Genomic DNA, 19,422 nt, shown 5'->3' on the forward strand with positions numbered 1-19,422 from the left:
CCCCATTGGAGCATGCATTCCCACGGGCATGTGCTCTCTCTCTCTCTCTCGCTCTCTCTCTCTCTTTCTCTCTCTCAAATAAATAAATAGAGGTGCCTGGGTGGCACAGTTGAGCTTCTCTCTTGGTTTCAGCTCAGGTCATGACCTCAGGGATGTGGGATACCAGACTCCCATGGAGTCTGCTTGGGGCTCTATCTCCCCCCCTCCCCCCTCAAATAAATAAATAAATCTTTTAAAAAATAAAGGGCCATGTCACCCCAGGATTTATTGGCACTTTTTTTTTTTTTTTGACTAGAGGAAAGATGTAGAATGAAATCAATAAAACTGATATCACAGAAGTCAGAATGGAGAAACAGAAAGAAATAAAACAAAACAGGATCTTGGGGACATCACTGATTTGCTTGATCAAGGTATCCCTGAAGCCCTGCCTCCCTGTGAATTCTGCGTTGTATGTGCCAGGTAGTTGCTCTTTGGCCATCTATGACCAACCCCCAGGAATTACTGGCCTTACTCCCACTGCTTTCTACTTGTTGAAATAGTCACAAGCCTGCCAAGGTTCAAGAGGTGGAAATGTAGAACCACCACTAACTCTGAGAAATGAAGTTAGTGAGTAGTGAACCCTGAGGCTCAAATACAGGCTTTCCTGATATAATGCTATTGTACACAAAATCATTCCTAATCTGTGAGCAGAACACCTATAAGAAGCCACAGAGCTAGTTCATGGAGTCCAGGAAACCATACCGGCACCAAGCATTTTCTGTAGATAATTGATAGGCCTTATATACATAATAAACGTACTATTATCTTTAAAGTGTAAGCACTACTCTTACGATTAATAACATACAAACTCTTAAAACTTTGGCTGAAGTCCTAGTAGTTTTTTGTATTTTGTATGTTTTGTATTAAGTATTTTCTTTCTTTCTTTTTTTTTTTTAGATTTTATTCATTTATTTGAGAGAAAAAGAGAGAGTACATGAGCATACATGAGCTGGGTGAGGGGAGGAGAAGCAGGGTCTCCACTGAGCAGAGAGCCTGATTTTGGGGCTTGATCTCAGGACTCCGGGATTATGACCTGAGCCAAAGCAGACCTTCAACTGACTGAGCCAGACAGGCACCCCTGTATTATGTATGTTCTTAATCATGGACTCTAAAAGAACAACCAATGTGTATAGGAAATATTTTTATGCCTAAAAGGGGTGGCCATATCCTCCAAATTGAAAAGTACTGTCTTCACAGTCTATCATAAATCACAGAGAATCTCTGAAGAAATTGTTAGAACGGAATCACATTGCCTCCCAGATCCCCAGGCACATCTTAGGAAGCTCGATGCCCAGACTTGTTATAAGCAGCCGCTCTGAACTATATGCCCGCCACCCTTGCTCCCTGTCGACCTAGTCATAACTGATTGGCCCAGGCAAGTACAGCTGACCAAATCAATTTCTGAGTTGGCCAATGATCTATGGGGTAGACTGGCACAAAAAGTCCTGACAGCTGAGGGCAAACTGAGCTAGTCAGACTCATCCTATTAAGCATTTTAATTTACACAACCAGACACACAGCCCGTGAGACAGCTAGAGGCAAGAACAGACACTAGTAAGTCAAAGTAATGAGGGAGCATAGTAAAAGTTAAGTAGAAGCTATGAATTAGAGAAAAGACAGAGGATGAGGAAGCTAATTGGAAGCAGGAGGAGAAGCAAATGGAAAGGGGCTCTGTGAACACAGCTGAGTGGTATTAACAAGGGAGCTGGAAGGCAGCCCAGGAGGGATTCTTCCTGAGAGCTGCCTATCGGAATCCCTCTGGGGAGATGCTTCCTCATGGAAATGCTTGGGTCCATCCCGATCTATGGAATACAAATCTCTGGAGCACTGAGACGCTGAAAAACTACAGAAGCTATTCTGCCTTAGGAGTCCCTCATCTCCAGAAACCCCCACCATGGCTCACTTCACTCTCTTGGATTTCAGTGAATAATTTTATCGTCCTAATTGTTCAGTATAAATCCTGATAGTTAATCCCTGTTAACTAGCTAAGTTTGTCCCCATTACTTCTCACCAAAAAAAATATGTCTCACTAAAACACTCACTAAATTCTCCCTGATTCTCACGAAAAGAAAAAGAGACCTATGCGGGGGACGGGGGGGGGGGGATTTTTCTTCTTCTTCTTTTTTTTTTAGAGAAACCTTTTTTTTTGAGGCTGTAGACTTAAACAAAAACCACAAGAAAGGGGTTGTCATATGGACTCATCTTCAGGAAAAATATGGTCCTTTTTGATATCTCATCAAAAAAAGTCTTCTGAGGAGTGTTTTCTTTGAAGAGTTATTTATATCCTTTGTTAAGAAAGGGGAAACTCTAAGACTATTTGATTATAAATAAATTAAAGATACATGTCTCTCTCTTGACTTTGTCTAGATATATGAAGCAATAAATTAATGAGTCCAATACCACATGCCACACAATAAAGTGAGCTTCTTCCTTTCCCATCACATATGTTTGTATTTTGTCTGTCAGTCCATAGGCTTTTCTCTTCTTATTGTCTGGAACCAGAGGAAGCAGCTCAGACCCCAGGGAAATCTTGGATGTTGCTGTTCAATTACGACAAATTCCTCAAGTCAACCGTTCTGTGACGTATTTTCAAACCATCTCTCCAGGACACAAGGGGTGCTTGGATTTCTTACAATGGGAAATTAAGGAAATTTGAGTATGCAAAAGTGGTTATTTTCATCACTTCTTCAATTAACAGACACTCTCTGTAAAGATGATAAACTATAATTATAGATTGTTTTCTACAATCATGATATACAAAATAACACGCTTAGGGAACTTACAAGTTAAAGTCACTTCATAATTAAAGTCACATTATTTTATATAAGATTTTTTTAGAGTTCTTTATAATTCACCATTTTTAAGACATACACTTAGAATTGTTTCCTCTGTCTTGAATTCAGAATAATGCCCCAACCTTCTTTTCTAGCCTCATTCACAATATTCCTTTCCTTCCTCACCTTAAGCTACTTGCCTTTCTTTCCCTTTGTAACCACTCCACCAGGAAAGACCTTCTCAATCATTCTGCTGCTTTAAGACAAACTTCACTTCATCCCAGTCTCCCCCTGGAACAATTCATCATTAGTATGCTTGTCTCCTGTAATCATCTACCCAAAGCTGCTTCTATATTTTATCTATATTTTGCAAATCATTTGCTTCTCTTTGAAGACTAGAATCAAATTTTACTTATTCTTATTTTGCTTTGCTTTAATAATCCCTAATGCCTAGCATAGTGACTTGGAAAAAGTAGATGCTATACATTTTTGTTGCATGAAGAAACGCTCGTATACAGCTGTTCATAATTTCCAACCCCCACCCACCTATAGCCAATGACACCCATTACTGAGACAACTGGAATGTAGTTTATGATTAAGAAAGATTATTTTCACCGTGAAACTGGCTTAAAGAAATCAAATTAATTGTTTTTAACTTTTAAGGCCATGATCCAAGTAAGAGAGAACTATCCAAATATGAAGTCATTACAAAGGAACTGACCATCTCAAATCTATAGGAAAACATGTAAAACTATCACGGATCTCAGCAGCAGATAAGAATGCTATGGTGTCAATATTCTCAAAATGACTAAACAATCATACAGATATATCTTTTCTGGGAAATGTACCAAATTCTCCATCATTATCGTTTGCAACTTTGAAACTTCATTTGATATAGACCAAGAAGATGCTGAACAAAAGGACAGATTGAGTGACTAGCTCAACTCACTTATGCAGATTTTTTAAGCAAGTCTTTAATTCTGTGAGGGCAGCCTCCTCTCCACAAACCTCTGTTGGGCCAGAGTTTCCCCAATTGCTTTCCTCTGAGGCTTGCTTCAGTTTCTTACCCTAGGCTCTTACAAATCCTGTAGATTATAGGTCTTTTCCAAGTGCCTGGTAATAAAAATGTCAAGTTAATGATCATCATAAAGGCAGAATTATGGTTATCTGTACATACCAAAATTGAGATGAAATCAATCTTGAACCATAATTCTCAAGCCTGTTTATTTTTTTAACTTTTTAAAAAAGATTTTATTTATTTGTCAGAGAGAGTACAAGCAGGGGGATGGCAGGCAGAGCAGGCAGAGGGAGAAGCAAGCTCCCTGATGAGCAAGGAGATGGATGCAGGACTCGAGCCCAGGACCTTGGGATCATGACCCGAGCCAAAGGCAGATGCTCAACCCGCTGAGCCACTCAGGCACCCCTCTGAAGCCTGTTTATACTCCTGAACCTCCCCCAAGTTCCAGAACCAAATCCTCACTTGCTTACTATACACATTCCCACACTACCCACTTCAAGTTCCCCAAGCCCATATGAAACTCTAAGACCTGTTCCATCCAATTTCTGTCTCTGGTAACAAATTATTCTCAGTCACTGATCCCCCATCTGATGTGGCTTTTAGCCAAACCTTCTCCTTTATCTTTTATTTTCTGCCATGCAGTTCAAGAATTCATCCTTCAGAAGGTCACTTGTATTTGTAGTGAACTTATGTTCCTCCTGTATACCCAGCATCCTTTTTTTTCCCCCCCAGGGAACTACCCCTCTCCTACTTGAGGTGAGGTTGTAAAGCATAGCACCTACCACATCCTCACTTGAAAACAAACTTGTGATCTAGGCTTGTCAAGTCATCCATCGTACCTTATTCCTATGGCAAATGTTATTGTTCAAAGGGGTAGGTTTATGCTGCAGGTGGGGCCAGAGCTCCTTTTCCAGAATTCATAGTTAGGCATAACAAATTCTCTTTCTACTAGGGATGGTAATCTAGAAGTATGTGAATTTGCAACTCAAGCAGGCATCCTCCTGGCTATATGCAGAAACCTATTTAAAGTAGAAATGGGAGCACCTGGGTGGCTCGGATGGTTAAGCATCTGCCTTCGGCTCAGGTCATGATCCCAGGGTCCTGGGATAGAGCCCCACATCACTCTCCCTGTTCAGCAGAGAGTCCGCTTCTTCCTTTCCTTCTGCTACTCCCCCTGCTTCTGGTCTCTCGCTCTCTTTGTCAAATAAATAGATAAAATCTTTAAAAAGAATTAATAAAGTCGAAAGAGAATGAGACCAAACCAAAGAAGGCATCAGTACCTATACAAAAAGCCAGAGAGTTTGATATTGTTTGAAACCCTAGGGCCAGCCATGCCTGAAGTTCATCCCATCCTGGTACTTGCTGGTTAGATGATTCTGACTTGCCCATTTCTAGCTAGGTGAACTTGGGCAAGCTATTTAACGTCTCTGTGTAACTCTTGCCTCATCTATAGAATGGGAGATAATATTAATACCTATCTTACAGGATTGGATGAGGATCAGCACAGCAAATGCTCAATAAATATTAACAATGACTATGAGGTACTGGTGAATACTACTGCTGTTTAATCTAGTTGGAACTGGGGTCTTGTCACAATTGAAAGTGCATTGATGAGAGTTTCAGCTTCTTTAAAAACGCACTTGGGAGTCCATCTTCCCTCTGCTTTTCCATGATCCCCACCCCCATGGATTCCGAGCAGTGTTTTAGCTGGCTTGTCTGACAGCATCTTTGCTCTCCAAAATCTTCCCTAGTCACCAGGGCCAGAGTCACCTTCACAAAACATCACTTTCATCAAGCAGCTTCCCTGCTCCAATTTCTGTTCACACTCCTCTCCACGGTTTCCCAGGTTCTACCTTACTTATCCAACCTGAATCACCTCTCTCCCTAACAGTCTAGTCAATCTGATATCTGACCTTTCACAAGAGCGAGACTTGCTGATCCGTGTTCCCTTGCTTTACCTTGCCGGAGCCTTCACCCTTGTCCATCCCATCTTTCTCGTCGATGAATAATCAACTGCAATCATGCAGATCCTAACTCTTCTAGGATACCTTTTCCAACTCGAATGGTTTTCACCGATTTTACCTTCCTTGAGATTCTGTATCATTTTTGATTCTGTACCAGAGGCTTCAACAGGCTTTTATAGACATTTCTGTAGTGTTTCAGGTGGACCCAACTAATCTCATTAGAGAGTGAAATTTTTAGGTTTTCTTTCTTTTGGCATGTCCCCTAACTCAGTGGTAAGCACATAACAGACACTAAATAATTTGTTACAGGGCCCAATCATAACACATCCCTACTTCAAAAATTCTGTAGTTTTAAGGAAATTTTTCTTCAAATTATGATAACTTTTATTGCAGTTATCTAAACTCAACACAAAAACTTCTAAGAGGCTCATAAATCTTAAGTGACCAAATAAGGCAATCAGACAGTTTTAACATAGTTACATATTTTTATTACATAAACATTACAATATTCCTGTGAGAGCTGGTCTTCAGTTTTGCCTCTTGCTTTTATGGAATGTCAAATGTCTGTAGAAATTGTCTAAGAAGGATTTATGAAACACCCTTGTACCCCCACCAAAAAAGCCTCAATGCCAACATTTTTCCAATCAGATTCCTGAGAAAAAATAATGGGTTTTGTTTATTTTACAGTGTAATGCATAAATTTTCTTTCAAGGTATAAAAAAGGACAGACCTTTAAAATAAGAGTCTCCTTTTGTTTACAAAGTCCTATAAAAATACATTAAGTATGCTCATGTTTGTCCTTTCACTTAATTTTCCAGTTTACTGGAAACAAAAAATAACAATAAGCAAAGATATGCAAAACCACGTTAATCCTGTAGCAATATAATGTCTACATCATCATGAACACCTTGCAAAAGTAGCTCTCCTGGGTACGTAACAATCTTTCTTCGTTTTGCAGCTTTGAGAGTTCCCACCAGTGCTTCAAAGAGGTTGGCACATTTGTCGTCTCGGAAGAGGACCCCAAATTTCACACTTAACTTCCCATCAGCATCTAATTTGAGCAAATACAATGTTAGCCAATGCAAAGTCTTACCCCATATACGGCAGATTTACTTAATCAAAAAACATCTAACTATGTGTAAACCAAGATGACAATTTTACAGTTCACACTCATAAATTCAATGCCATCTCTTGCCAGATGCAAAAGTGAAGAAATAAATACAACGTATTTGCACACCTCCTAGCCTTAGGATCATCTGGACAAAGACTAGAAGAACCAAAACTGACTTACAAAAAGTGAATGTGTTACAGTGTTACTACTGTGGACCAATTTCCCTCTGTTTACATTTTGATTAAAAAAAAAAAAAGATTTACTTATTTATTGGAGTGAAAGAGTGTGTGTGTCCATGTACTATGCGCATGCGAGCGCATGAGTTAGGGGAGAGGGAGACAGAGACCCCTTCAGCAGGCTCCCCACTGAGAGCAGAGGCCAAAGAAGTGCGCCTTGATCCCAGGACCCTGAGATTATGTCCTGAGCTGAAACCAAGAGTCAGACACTTAACTGACTGAGCCATCCAGGTGCCCCTACATGTTTAATTGTGGTGTTGCTGAATCAATTAAAAAAGAGAGAGAGAAAGTTTGGGTCAGGAGCAGCATTTCTCTAAGTGTATTCTAAACACACTCAGAGACCCAGGGTAGGACTGGTGACCTTAAAAATGAAGATATCTGTATTTACCAGATCTCTAGATTATCCAGTTTGGAGACCAGTTTTTAATATAGATGTTAAAAATTAAGGTAAACCCTAAAAAGAAATGAACCATCAAGCCATGAAAAGATATGGTGGAACCTTAAATATGTACTACTAATAGAAAGAAGGCAATCTGAAAAGGTTATATGCTGTATGATTCCAACTATAGGACATTCTGGGAAAAGCAAAACTATGAAAAAAGACAAAACTAAATAAAAAGATCAGCAGATTTCAGGGGTTGGGGCAGGGGAGAGATGAACAGGCAGAGCACAGAGGATTTTTAGATCAGTGAGTATACTCGGTATACTATAATGATGGACACATGTCATAAACATTGATCTAAACCCATAGAACATACAACATTAAGAGTGAACCATAAACTATGAACTGTAGTTGATGATATATACATGTAGATGATCAATTATAACCAATGTGGAATTCTGCTGGGGGGTGTTGATAATGGGGGAGGCTATGCATGTGTGGAAATAGCAGGAATACAGGAAATCTCTGTACTTTCCTCTCAATCTTATTGTATTCTGAAACAGCTCTAAAAAAAAAAGTCTTTTTTTAAAAAAATGAAATAAATGAAAGGTGAATCTTTGATTAAAAATCCATCAACTGGAAACCTGTAGATAAGAATACTATGAAACACTTCCCTGTTGTTGGTTGATTCCCTTGATCTACCTGGCTAACCTTCTGACTCCCTTCCTTCAGCATCGCTCCACATTCTCCCCTCCAATAGCTGTGCCCGCTCCCAAGGACATGGCCATCCAGTGAGTGGGACTGTTCCTTGGCCAGGGCTTCTTGAGTTCCCATGATCCCCTGCTAGAACTTCTAACCTGAGACTTAGTGTGCTCCGACTATGCTGGGCACTGGAGGCAAGTAGAGGAAGTAGAGAATCACTTTCTAGCTTTCAAAGAAATGGCTTCAGTTCCCACGGGGAAATAAGAAATACACACATAATAAGTAAAGAAACAGGACAAAGGAGTATGTGACTGGATGTCCAGTAAGTAGCCAACATAGGACATCCTGCAGTTTGGAGAAGGGCAGGAGGACTCTGGGCTAGAACGGGAAGGGAAGACTTCCTGAAGGAGGCAGCACCGGTGCTGGCTTTGAAGGGGAGTGAAACATGGAGCTTTTCATTTTTAAAAAAAGATTTATTTTAATTTGAGAGAGAGAGTTGGGGGGGGGGGCGCCTAGGGAAAGAATCTTCAAGCAGATTCCCTGCTGAGTACGGAGGCAGAAATGGGGCTTGATCCCACGAGCCATGAGATCATGACCTGAGCGGAAACCAAGAGCTGGATGCTCAAGAGACTGAGCCACCCAGACACCCCCAGGTTACATTTTTTAAAGGCAGAAACCTGGATGTAATCTTGGGAGCTCTGCCCACTCACTCCTCAATCTCATAAGTGATTCTACTTCCTTTGTATCTTCTGTTGCTCTAGCCTCTTCTCCATGGACGATTAATTTCTTGGTTCAGGCCAGAATTGATTCTCATGCAGATAACTGCAAGACTTCCTCTCCAGCCTCCCTTTCTGCATTTTTGTCCCCAATACATCCTCCATATTGGTGCAGAATACAATCTGTGAAAGAAACCTTTAAGATGCAAATCTGTTTGATGCTCATTTTTTTTTTTTTTAATAAACTCTACCCCCACGGTGGAGCTTGAACTCAAAACCCTCAGATCAAGAGTCACATGCTCCACACACTAAGCCAGCCACGTACCCCTGATGGATACTCTCCTACTCTAATCTTTCAGGGGCTCCCTACCACCTTCAAATGCCTTTGGCGTTCCAGATAAGACCCTTCATCCTTGACCCTTGCACTCTTTCTTGCCTGGTCTCCTGCCATATCGCTCTATGCACCTCTTGATCCAGTCAAAAATCAATGACTTGCTAGTACCCAAGGTGACATGATAGATCCTGCCCTGGCAGTTTTGCCCATGTGGAGCCCTCTGCCCAGCATCCCAGAGCCCTTTCTCCAGCTAGGTCTTTTTTATCAAGAATGGGCTCAAATGTCACTTCTTCTGAGGGGTACTCTGTGATTACCTCAGTCATGTCAGTAACTTCTTATACGACTAAGCATATATCAAAGCACTCACCAGCAATTATAGTAATAAGAGCTAATATGTATTGATATGTATTGAGTCCTTACTCTGCTCCTAGAACTAGTCAATGCATTTTATAGTAATTAAAACTCCCTTACTCCTTATTTCATGGAAGGCAAGGAAATTCATTGCAAGAAGCACCATTATTTCATGTTCCACTTAAACTGCCAATTTAACTACAGCACAACATGGATTATAAGATGCATTCTTATTTTAGAGATGTTAAAGTTTGGGGTAAAAAGTGTCTTTGAATCATTGAACTAGAATATTATTAGCCAAATAAGGAAACCAAGGCATAAAAATGGTTACTGATATGCCCAAGGTCACACGGTAAGTGGTAGGGGAGCTGGGATTCATTCCCAGAGAATCTGACTCCAGAGCCCATGCTCCTAACCAGTTCCCCATACGTGCTTCCAGCTCATTTGTCTGTCTTCCCGCTACCTAGAGAGGCCCAAAGGGGCTGAGATGGAATTTTGTTTATTTTCACATGGCCAGCACTTGAGCACAAAAACAGCACTCAAGAAATATTTGTTCAATGAAAGAATTTAAATCTCCAAATAATCTTTATCCACTTAACTTTTTTCCAGTGGATGAAAAATGAAAGACTTTAAACAATTTCATTTTAAAAGAAATAGATAAATAGGTTAACTAACTAGAATTAAAGTAAAAATCTAGAGAAAAAGAAAAAGAAATAAATAAAACTAAATTTGTCCATTTCCAGATTCACCTAATACATTATATTTAGTCTAAAAATGATTCTCCTAAATGCTAATTTAGTCAAAATTATCCCAGACACAACTTACATAATTAACCATAACCTGTTCAGAGATAACTTATCTCCATAGATGCTTTCCAGCTCAAGAAGTCATTCATTTCCAGGAACAGGTAAATAAGGGAGGCTTAGGGAAGCTGCAAAGTTCAAAACATTTCATCCTTACAGAAATGTGATAATTACCGTGTAGTCTTCTAGTTTGTAAAGCTGCTAATTTTAAATGCAGGTTCAGCCTGCCCTACTAGAATAATAACTGTTCTAGGGTAAAGGTCAGAATTTTAAATGCAATTGAAGCTGACCAATAAACACTTGGCTAACATGGAGACAGATGGAGGAGAGAAGAAAATCCTACAAATCACTCAAAAATATATCCATAATATCTTTAATAATCTAAACACTAGTACTCCCAAGAGCAACATGACCTCACAGAGGTGGAAAGCTGGAAAAGTAGAAATGAGGAACACGGGTTTCTTTCACTATTGAAAATAAGTTTCACAGGGCACTTGGGTGGCCCTGTCAGTAGGGTGTCTGCCTCTGGCTCAGGTCATGATCCCAGGGTCCAGGGATCAAGTCCTGCATCAGGCTCTCTGCTCAGTGGGGAGTCTGCTTCTCCCTCTCCCTCTCCCTATCTCTCTACCTCTCCCTGCTGTGCTCGTGCTCTCCCTCTTTCTCTCTCTCTCTCTTTCAAATACATAAAATCTTAAAAAAAAAAAAAAAAAGAAAAGAAAAAGAAAAGATTTGCAACAACAATGGAGAATTAGTACAGAGGACATTTGATACGAATTGTTCAATGGAATTTTCCAAGTTGGTCTTCTTTCAAGTGATTTGTGATTCAAAAGCAGACTGAGTTATAAGTGAGAAAATTCACAAGCTATAATGAAAAAACAACTCTAACAAGGTACTTTTTAAAGCTGTTTTTCACTTAAAATGATATAATTTTATTTAATTTTTTATATGATGTAATTTTAAAACTTTGAGTTCCATTATCTTAGTTGTTGCTGAATATGTCTATTGCTCTTACAATTTTCAGAATTTTCCTTCACTCCAGTATATCTTATCTGATATGCACAAATACCTAAAACTACAAACATAATAGTTACTTTAATTACAACTTAGTGCCAATTTCACATGGCACTAATTTCAAGGTAGCTGCTTCTATGTTGCTGAAGACGAAGCTGATTAAAAAAACAAATGTAGAATGAAACTGGACCAGATTCTTACAACATGCCTAAAATAAATTCAAAATGGATGAAAGACCTAAATATGAGACAGGAAACCATCAAAATCCTAGAGGAGAACACAGGCAATATACTTCTTGACTTCGGCCATACAAGTTCTTACTGTGTGCCTCTCAGTTGAGTGTCTGACTCGTGATTTTGTTGTAGGTCATGATCTCAGGGTCATGGGTCAAGTCCGAATCCAGCTCTGTGCTCAGTGGGAAGTTGGCTTGAGATTTTCTCCCTCTTCTTCTTCTTCTGCCCCGCCCCCAGCTTATAAGCTCTCTCTCTCCCCTCTCTCTAAAATAAATCAGAGACACCTGGGTGGCTCAGTCAGTTAAGCACCTGCCTTTAGCTCAGGTCATGATCCCAGAGTCCTGGAATTGAGTGGAGAGCCTGCTTCTCCCTCTTCCTCTGCCTGCTGCTCTGCCTATTTGTGCACGCTCTCTCGCTCTCTCGCTCTCTCTCTGTGTCAAATAAACAAATAAAGTCTTAAAAAAAAATCTTTAAAAAAAAACTATGTAAAGGGTTCTTTTAGTTACATGTACATAAATATCTGGTTATACAAAACTCAAGAATTTGGAGAAAATAAAGACAATTTAGTATAATCTGTATCTGAGTCCTTAGTAATTTGGAAGTTCGTAAGACAGTGGCAAGATAAAGCAGAAAATAAACATTTGCCTTTGGTGCAGGTCATGATTCCAAAGTCCTGGGATCAAGCCCTATGTTGGGCTCCCTGCACAGCAGAGAGCCTGCTTCTTCCTTTCCCTTTGCCTGCCATTCTGTCTACTTGTGCTTTTTCTCCATCTCTCTTCCAAATAACGAAACAAATAATCTAAAAAAAAAAAATAGAAAATAAAAAAAGATAGAGCAAAAAAAATAAATTTTAATAGTGTGACATAAAAATTTGAACACAAGGGGTGCCTGGGTGGCTCAGTGGGTTAAGCCTCTGCCTTTAGCTCAGGTCATGATCTCAGGGTCCTGGGATCGAGTCCCACATCGGGCTTTCTGCTCAGCGGGAAGTCTGCTTCCCTTCCTCTCTCTCTGCCTGCCTCTCTGCCTACTTGTGATCTGTCTGTCAAATAAATAAATAAAATCTTTAAAAAAAAAAAATTTGAACACAATTCAATCGCCAGATTTCAATGCAGCCAGACTAAAGAAGCATAGCAATTTTCTTTCCATTCAAGGGTTGATGGAATATCTCAACCATTCCTTGCATCAGAATCACAATACCCCAAAGGCTTTGTCTCCAGAAATCCCTCCCCAGCTGAGGGCAGAGCTGTGGTAACTATGTCATGAGGTCCTGGGTGACCCCTTCATAGGCTTCTACCAAAAAATCTGTTCCTACCTGCTCTGAGATAAACTCAGAATACCGTGGCTGTGTTAGAATACTTACTTTTTGAACCCAGACGATGAATTTCCTCCACTAAGAGATTAATTTCGTGATCCACATTCATTGTGGCCTAAGGGAGAAAAAAAATGCTATATTATTACCATTTCTATATCCCATTAAGCACATCTTGCTAAATTCAAGGGCCATTTCTTTCTTTCTTTTTTCTTTTTCTTAAGATTTTATTTATTTATTTGACAGAGAGACAGAGTGAGAGAGAACAAGCAGGGAGAGAGGCAGAGGGAGAGGGAGAAGCAGGCTCCCCACTGAGCAGGGAGCCTGACACAGGGCTCGATCCCAGGACCCTGAAATCATGACCTGAGCCAAAGGCAGCCACTTAACCAATTGAGCCACCCACGTACCCCCCCATGTTGCATTTGTCATTGTTAATTTACCACATCCCTCTTCCTAAAAATACTTTTGTGATGTACAGGACACCAGAACACCTCCATTTCCAATTCTGTCTTTATAATTGCCCCTTTGTGCTGACCCTACTCTTATTCTACACAGGATACTTAGGAGAAGGCAGCACCCACTACTAACCTCTGAGCCCATCCTCAGGATGCTCTGCTCTGCACCCAAAACTCACTGTCCAGAAGCAGAGAAAGACCTAGAATGAATAATGGCAATGTGACAGCATCCTCTGAGTGGTGGATCCAAGGCGTTATGGGAGCATAAAGGAGGAAGCCACTGAAGATTTTGTAGAGGTCAAGTGGACAAGTAGACAGTTGGAGACAAGTGGACAGGTAGAGTTGGCAAAGAGTGCTCTATGAGCGGGGAAGACTGCATGCAAAAGCACAAAAGCAAGGGAGAAAAATCACAGCACACCTGAGGCAACTAGCTAGAAGCTGGAGTACCAACTTTCCCAGAGCCTGCGGTCTGGTGGGGAAAGAAGACCAATACAGGGCAACCTGAATTCTGTCAGGTTAGCACCATGATGCCCATGGGTCACACACAGGGGAGGGCATCCTTCCCTGGGCAGTGCCCAGTACAGCCTGACTGCAGTGGAGAGAGCTAGGGGTAAGGACCAGTCATCTCCAATGGGGAGGAGTCCAGGACTAACAGGAGCTATGAGACCTACCTTGGTTCTCTAGGTCCTCTCCAGCCTGGGTTCCGCACACTGTCGTAGCCGCCTCCACCCTACTCCCTTGAGCTCAGAGCTGCAGCTCCATGGACTTTCTTTTTGTTCCTCAAACACCCCAGGCTCTCCTACCTCCAACCTTCACACATCCTGAGTTTTTGACCCAGGTTAGTGCTATTCCTCTTTCTTGCATCTAACTCCCACACATCCAGTTCCAACTTAGATGCGACTTCCTCCAGGAAGCCTGCCCTGAAACCCTGGGGGAGGAGCCCTCCCCCATACCACTGTGCACTCTCTCCATTGCACTTGGCTGGAACTACCAGTTTCTCGGCTTTCACCATGAGATGGTAAAGACCTTCGACGCAGGAATCTGACTATAATGTTTACTGCTGGGTGACATCTGGCACCAAGAGCACAGGCTCAATAAATACTGGTTTCAGGGACACCTGGGTGTCTCAGTGGATTAAAGCCTCTGCCTTGGCTCAGATCATGATCCCAGAGTCCTGGGATCAAGCCCCACATCCGGCTTTCTGCTCAGTGGGGAGCCTGCTTCTCTCCCCCCACCCCACCCCACCCCACCCCGCCTCTGCCTGCCTCTCTGCCTACTTGTGATCTCTGTCTGTCAAATAAATAAATAAAATCTTTAAAAAAAAATACTGGTTTCAAGCTGAAAGGGCAAGAGCATGGAGGGGGATGAAACTCTGTCTGTGGAAACTGTCACCACAAAGTTGCTGATTTGGAGCAAGAGTGTTCAGAGACAGAAAAGGGAGGTAACGGGGCAAACACCTACAGAAAGGAAGGGGGAGCAAGAAATAGGGAAAGAGCAGGTGGATGTGGAGGAGAGAATGCCAGCCACACAGGGTCAAAGAAGTAAAGGCGGTAGAGAGTTTCCTTATAAAGGCAGTAACTCAGGGAAAATGGAACAGGAGAGTCAGAAAGTATGAGCGACTGACAGAAGAATATGCGTCAATTTGGGTCTGTTTCCCAAACAAATAAGGGACTAAAAAAGTGGGGTTGTATGAATTGTTTACTTTCGAGTGATGATTTGGAAGAAACAATTGTATCCAGACAGATTGTAACTAATTCCCAGTAACCTTGAAAAAGAAGAATGAAATCCAAGTTTATGTGATACTGACCGGTACCCCAGGTTTTCCATCAGTTCCTAATTGAAAGCACCCTTACTATCTGCTATGTTATTTGTGCAAATATTATAATTTAAGAAGTGTTTATTGTGGCAATAGCTCTTTCTGCCTATGGGTCCTATTTCCGTGCTTTAATAAAACTACCTTTTCCACCAAAAAAAAAAAAAAATCTTTATTACAGTAAGATGCAAAATCTTGGGTCAATGCATCTACATAAAAATCAGTATCAAAAATTAGTTTCCAAATATTGAGAGCTTTGTGTTGGTCAAATTACATCCATAACATTATATTCAATTTGAGATAATTTGAGAGATGCTAAAAAGTTAAAATATAATCAGAAGGCACAACAGAAAGATAAATCATGAAAATAATAGTAGAAAAAAAACCCTATAGATGTTAGTGTGATGGACAGGTGACATTTTTACTTACCTAGCTCCATTCCCCACTCTGGCTCAAGAAGTCTAATTTTTGTTTGGGTCCAGTCTTTTCCTTCCTGTTCTAAACCAATGGATTTCAGTAGAGCCTCACCCTAAATTCCAGGAGTAGGTCAGAGCCAGAATAATTGATTTGGGGCATAAGGTCTGTGATCCCATCCTAAACAACGAGGTTCAACCCTCAGACTTTGCCAGATCAGTAAAACAACATTTTCCTATTAGGTTCTAAGATGTCAGTTTAGAGTTCCTAATGTAAACTATGACCATGTGAAAAGAGCCTTTCAGGAATGAAGTTAACACTAAGAAAAGCCCAGCCATGTTACAATGATTGTGTCTATATACGACCCTGGCCTTTCCGGTTGCATGAACCAATCAGTCTTTTCTGGTTTTGCTTGTGCTGGTTTGATTGAGTTTCTGTTTCCTCTACTCTAAGGAATCTTGAGCCATAAAGTCAGTCTAGAGAGGACCTGCAACTATTTTCTTTAAATTAAAGCTTCTTTTATGTATTTATGTGGTAGCATTGTTTCATGCTGCTGTATCAGGTAGGATAGATAGATGTAATAGACAGATTTGGGAGCCATATAAGAAAGGAATTTCCTAACAATCAAAACTGTCTAGGAATGAATAAAGTTTGTAGCTGTTACTGACAACACTGATGCAAGTAGTATAGATCTGTGAGGGCCAGTGAGGAAATTAGCCTAAATGGAAGGGAGAATGAAATGTCCAAGGGGATTATGGTCCTCTCCAATTCTCAGGTTTTCTGTTATTCTCCAACTCTGAACATTTATCTCTTTAAAACTGCCTCCCCCAAATCAGCAGCACACTTCAGACCTAGCTCTCCTTTAATAATGACACTCAAAGAGGAAACGCCACTATTAAGTAGTGTGAAAACCTGCATAATATTAAGCAGATATAGGCAGATCCAATTTAAAGAAAGAAGGCAACCAGCATCTTTATAATTAGTTACACACAAGACTCCTTATCTGTGTTAATCCTAAGAAACCTTGCAAAGTATGCATTATTTAAATACATTTTACAGGGGACACTGGGTGGCTCAGTTGGTTAAGCATCTGCCTTTGGCTCGGGTCATGATCCCAAGATCCTGGGATTGAGTCCCACATTGGGCTCCCTGCTCAGCAAGGAGTCTGCTTCTCCCTCAGCTCCCCTACCTCTGCACCAGCACCCACTCCCACCTGCACTCTCTCAAATGTATAAATAAAAATCTTAAAAGGGGGAGTCATCTGGGTGCCTCATTGGGTTAAGCATCTGCCCTCAGCTCAGGTCATGATCCCAGGGTCCTGGCATGAAGCCCCTGGCATCTTCTCCCTCTCCCTCTGCTGCTCCCCTCACTTATGCTCTCCCTCTCTGCCAAATAAATAAATAAAATATTTAAAATAAAATATTTTAAAACACCCATTTATGGATAATGAAACTGGGTCAGAGAACTCACAATTAAATGCTGTTTTACATCATTCTATTTTTTTCTTTTCCTCTTCCTCATCTTCTTCCCAGTCATTATGCAAAGTGTGCTAAATATAATAGTGAGTTGTGTTTGTATGGAATATTACATGCTAAGTACACACCAAGGCAGAACAGTTACAAAGCAAGAAAGGCTCCCAGCCCAGACCCATGCAAGTAGGAAAACAACAGACTTAGGAACTACTGCTAGCACACATAATTTGGCATGATTTATTTATTCATTTTATTATTTAGCGGGGACAAAGCAGGGCAATACTCATTGTTGTTACACAATCCTTAAGGCCCATGACATTGTACAAAATACAGAAGGCTGGGACCAGAATAAGCAGCAAGATGAAGAACAATGGAAAGAGGCCTTCCCTAGAGCAAGTCTAAGGGGAAGAAAGATTTTCAGTGGGAGCTCAAGACAAGGCGGTGGCAAATGCTCGTCGGGTCCTCTAACTGTGTCAGGATCTAATTAGGCATTGTGCGTGGGAATCACAAAGAAAGCGGAATGTCAGGGAATTGGGCCATATCCCGAAATGCTCCACCATCAATACACACTTAAGAATATATTTTAGGGCCTTTTTATAGTTTTTGTTTCGTTTTGTTTAAGTTTAGAGGCGATACATGGAGATTTTCGAACGTTCGAGGAATAAAGCCTGCTGGAGTGGGGACGCCTGGGAATCAGCAGCCTGCGCCGCACCCACGCCCTGGGGCTGGCCACGTTTCTCAGCTGTCCTTGCAATCTCTCTGACTAGCAGCTGGTGTGGGTCAAGGGATGACTTGGGTTCCTTCCTGCCTGCCCGCAGGCGCGCACACGCTCCATATTTGGTCATCCCTGCTCCAAGTTTGGGAGCTGGCCCGGAAGGGGTCCCAAGCTCCTGCCCCTTGCAGGCCACCACATGGTCACCACCCGCACCAGTGCAGGGTTAGGGAGCGCAGGACTGGGGGCGCCGAGGCCGCATGGCTGGCTCCGGGGCTGCCCCCGAAGAAAGGGCCGCGTCCCAGAAGCCTTTGTCTCCGCGGGTCCCGCGCCAGCGCCGCCCGCCCGCGCTCCCCAGTGGCCGGTGCGCCCCAGCGAGCTGCGAAAGCCAGCACCCCAACCGGGAGACGGAAATGGACTGATCCCGGGGCTTCCCGAACCCCTAGAGTCTCTCACCACCCCCACCCTCCACCTCCACGATCTGGAGCGTAGGGTGCCGCACCCCACCGCCCGCGCCGCAGGCTCTCCAGTGCGGGGGCCACCGCAGTCTCCCGGGGAAGCCTCGCCCCTCGCGCCGATCCCTTCCCCGCCGGGCAGTGCAGAACGCGCCCCCGCGCCACCTGCAAGGGCAAAGCCGCCGAGCCGCACCGCAGAGGAAACCTTCGCCTCGCCGCCGGCTTCCCGGTCGCCCCGGGCCGGCACAATGTCACGTGAGCCGATGCGGAAGTCCGCGGGAGACGCGGGGGCGTGAGGGCGCGCCCACCTGGCCCCCAGCGCGGGGTCTCAGCCCAATTCCAGTAGCAATCTCCACGCGCCTCGGCGCCTCCCGGCCCCATCTCCCCACCCGCAGCCCCCGATCGCCCGTCCGCCTGCCCTCCACTGGACACCTCCGTCCGTCCTTTACACCTGCCTGTCACCTTCCCGAGAGACCCACTCACCTATCCGCCTCTTTCTCTTTTCCTCGGGAAAGCTGGGGCAGCGGCGGTCCGGACCCGGTTATCTGCTTCAACACACCGAGGAGGAAGAGGCTGAGGAAGGAAGTGACTGAGGCAGAAAAGAAAGGCTGGTGTGGAGGAGGGGGGTGGGAGGTAAGAGTTTAAGCGCTCGAGGAAGGGGCCGCCCACGCTCTCAGGGACAGGCCTATGAGGAGGAAACTCAGCGGAGGAGACGCCCGGGAAGCGGGCCGACTCCAGGCAGGTGGCAGGACGCCCGAGGCTTCTAGGAACAGGACTCGAACTTCGATAACTGCCACCTTTGCCCTGCGCCACTCGGTGCCGATGATCCCCAACCCCCGCCTCTGATCCTGGCCATAGATTTCCTGCCAGGATCTCCTAACGTTAGAAATGAAGCGCCCCCAATGTGATGACTGCTGGGGTCTAGAAGGAACGTGACCTTGGTTCTGTATGCCAGGAGCAGGGGTCTCCGTAAAACTACGAAATGGCACAGTCTGATTTGGGGCGGGGGGGGGGGGGAAGCGCTCTTAAAAACCAACTTGTTCTATTGCAAAGAAATTTTACTTGGACAATGCTAGTTCTTGATCCTGAGTGAACATAACTTTCTTCTCTTCTTCATT

At 42.8% G+C, this 19,422-nt stretch overlaps 1 protein-coding gene across 2 annotated transcripts; it reads right to left on the minus strand.

The window, feature by feature from the left end:
* Positions 1-6,260: 6,260 nt before the first annotated feature.
* Positions 6,261-19,032, minus strand: ABRACL (ABRA C-terminal like). 2 transcript variants are annotated; one of them, XM_082731053.1, is made up of 3 exons: positions 18,788-19,032; positions 13,035-13,101; positions 6,261-6,846 (listed from the first exon to the last, which is right to left on the minus strand). In XM_082731053.1, exons 2-3 carry the CDS (start codon positions 13,093-13,095, stop codon positions 6,662-6,664), a joined length of 246 nt encoding a protein of 81 aa, XP_082587179.1. In that variant the 5' UTR covers positions 13,096-13,101; positions 18,788-19,032; the 3' UTR covers positions 6,261-6,661. The 2 variants fall into 2 exon arrangements, with proteins under 2 accessions (XP_082587179.1, XP_082587178.1); XM_082731052.1 differs by lacking the exon at positions 18,788-19,032 and adding an exon at positions 18,470-18,574.
* Between the last annotated feature and the right edge of the window lie 390 nt (positions 19,033-19,422).

Source organism: Mustela nivalis (genome assembly GCF_964662115.1).
Source record: "Mustela nivalis genome assembly, chromosome: 5".
Classification (NCBI taxonomy): Eukaryota; Metazoa; Chordata; class Mammalia; order Carnivora; family Mustelidae; genus Mustela; species Mustela nivalis.

Excerpts from the sequence above, each read along its gene's own strand:
- ABRACL (XM_082731053.1), bottom strand. The coding sequence starts at position 13,095 with ATGAATGTGGATCACGAAATTAATCTCTTAGTGGAGGAAATTCATCGT. Across the intron at positions 6,847-13,034 it reads TCATCGTCTGGGTTCAAAAA|ATGCTGATGGGAAGTTAAGT; the intron begins GTAAGTATTCTA and ends TGCTCAAATTAG.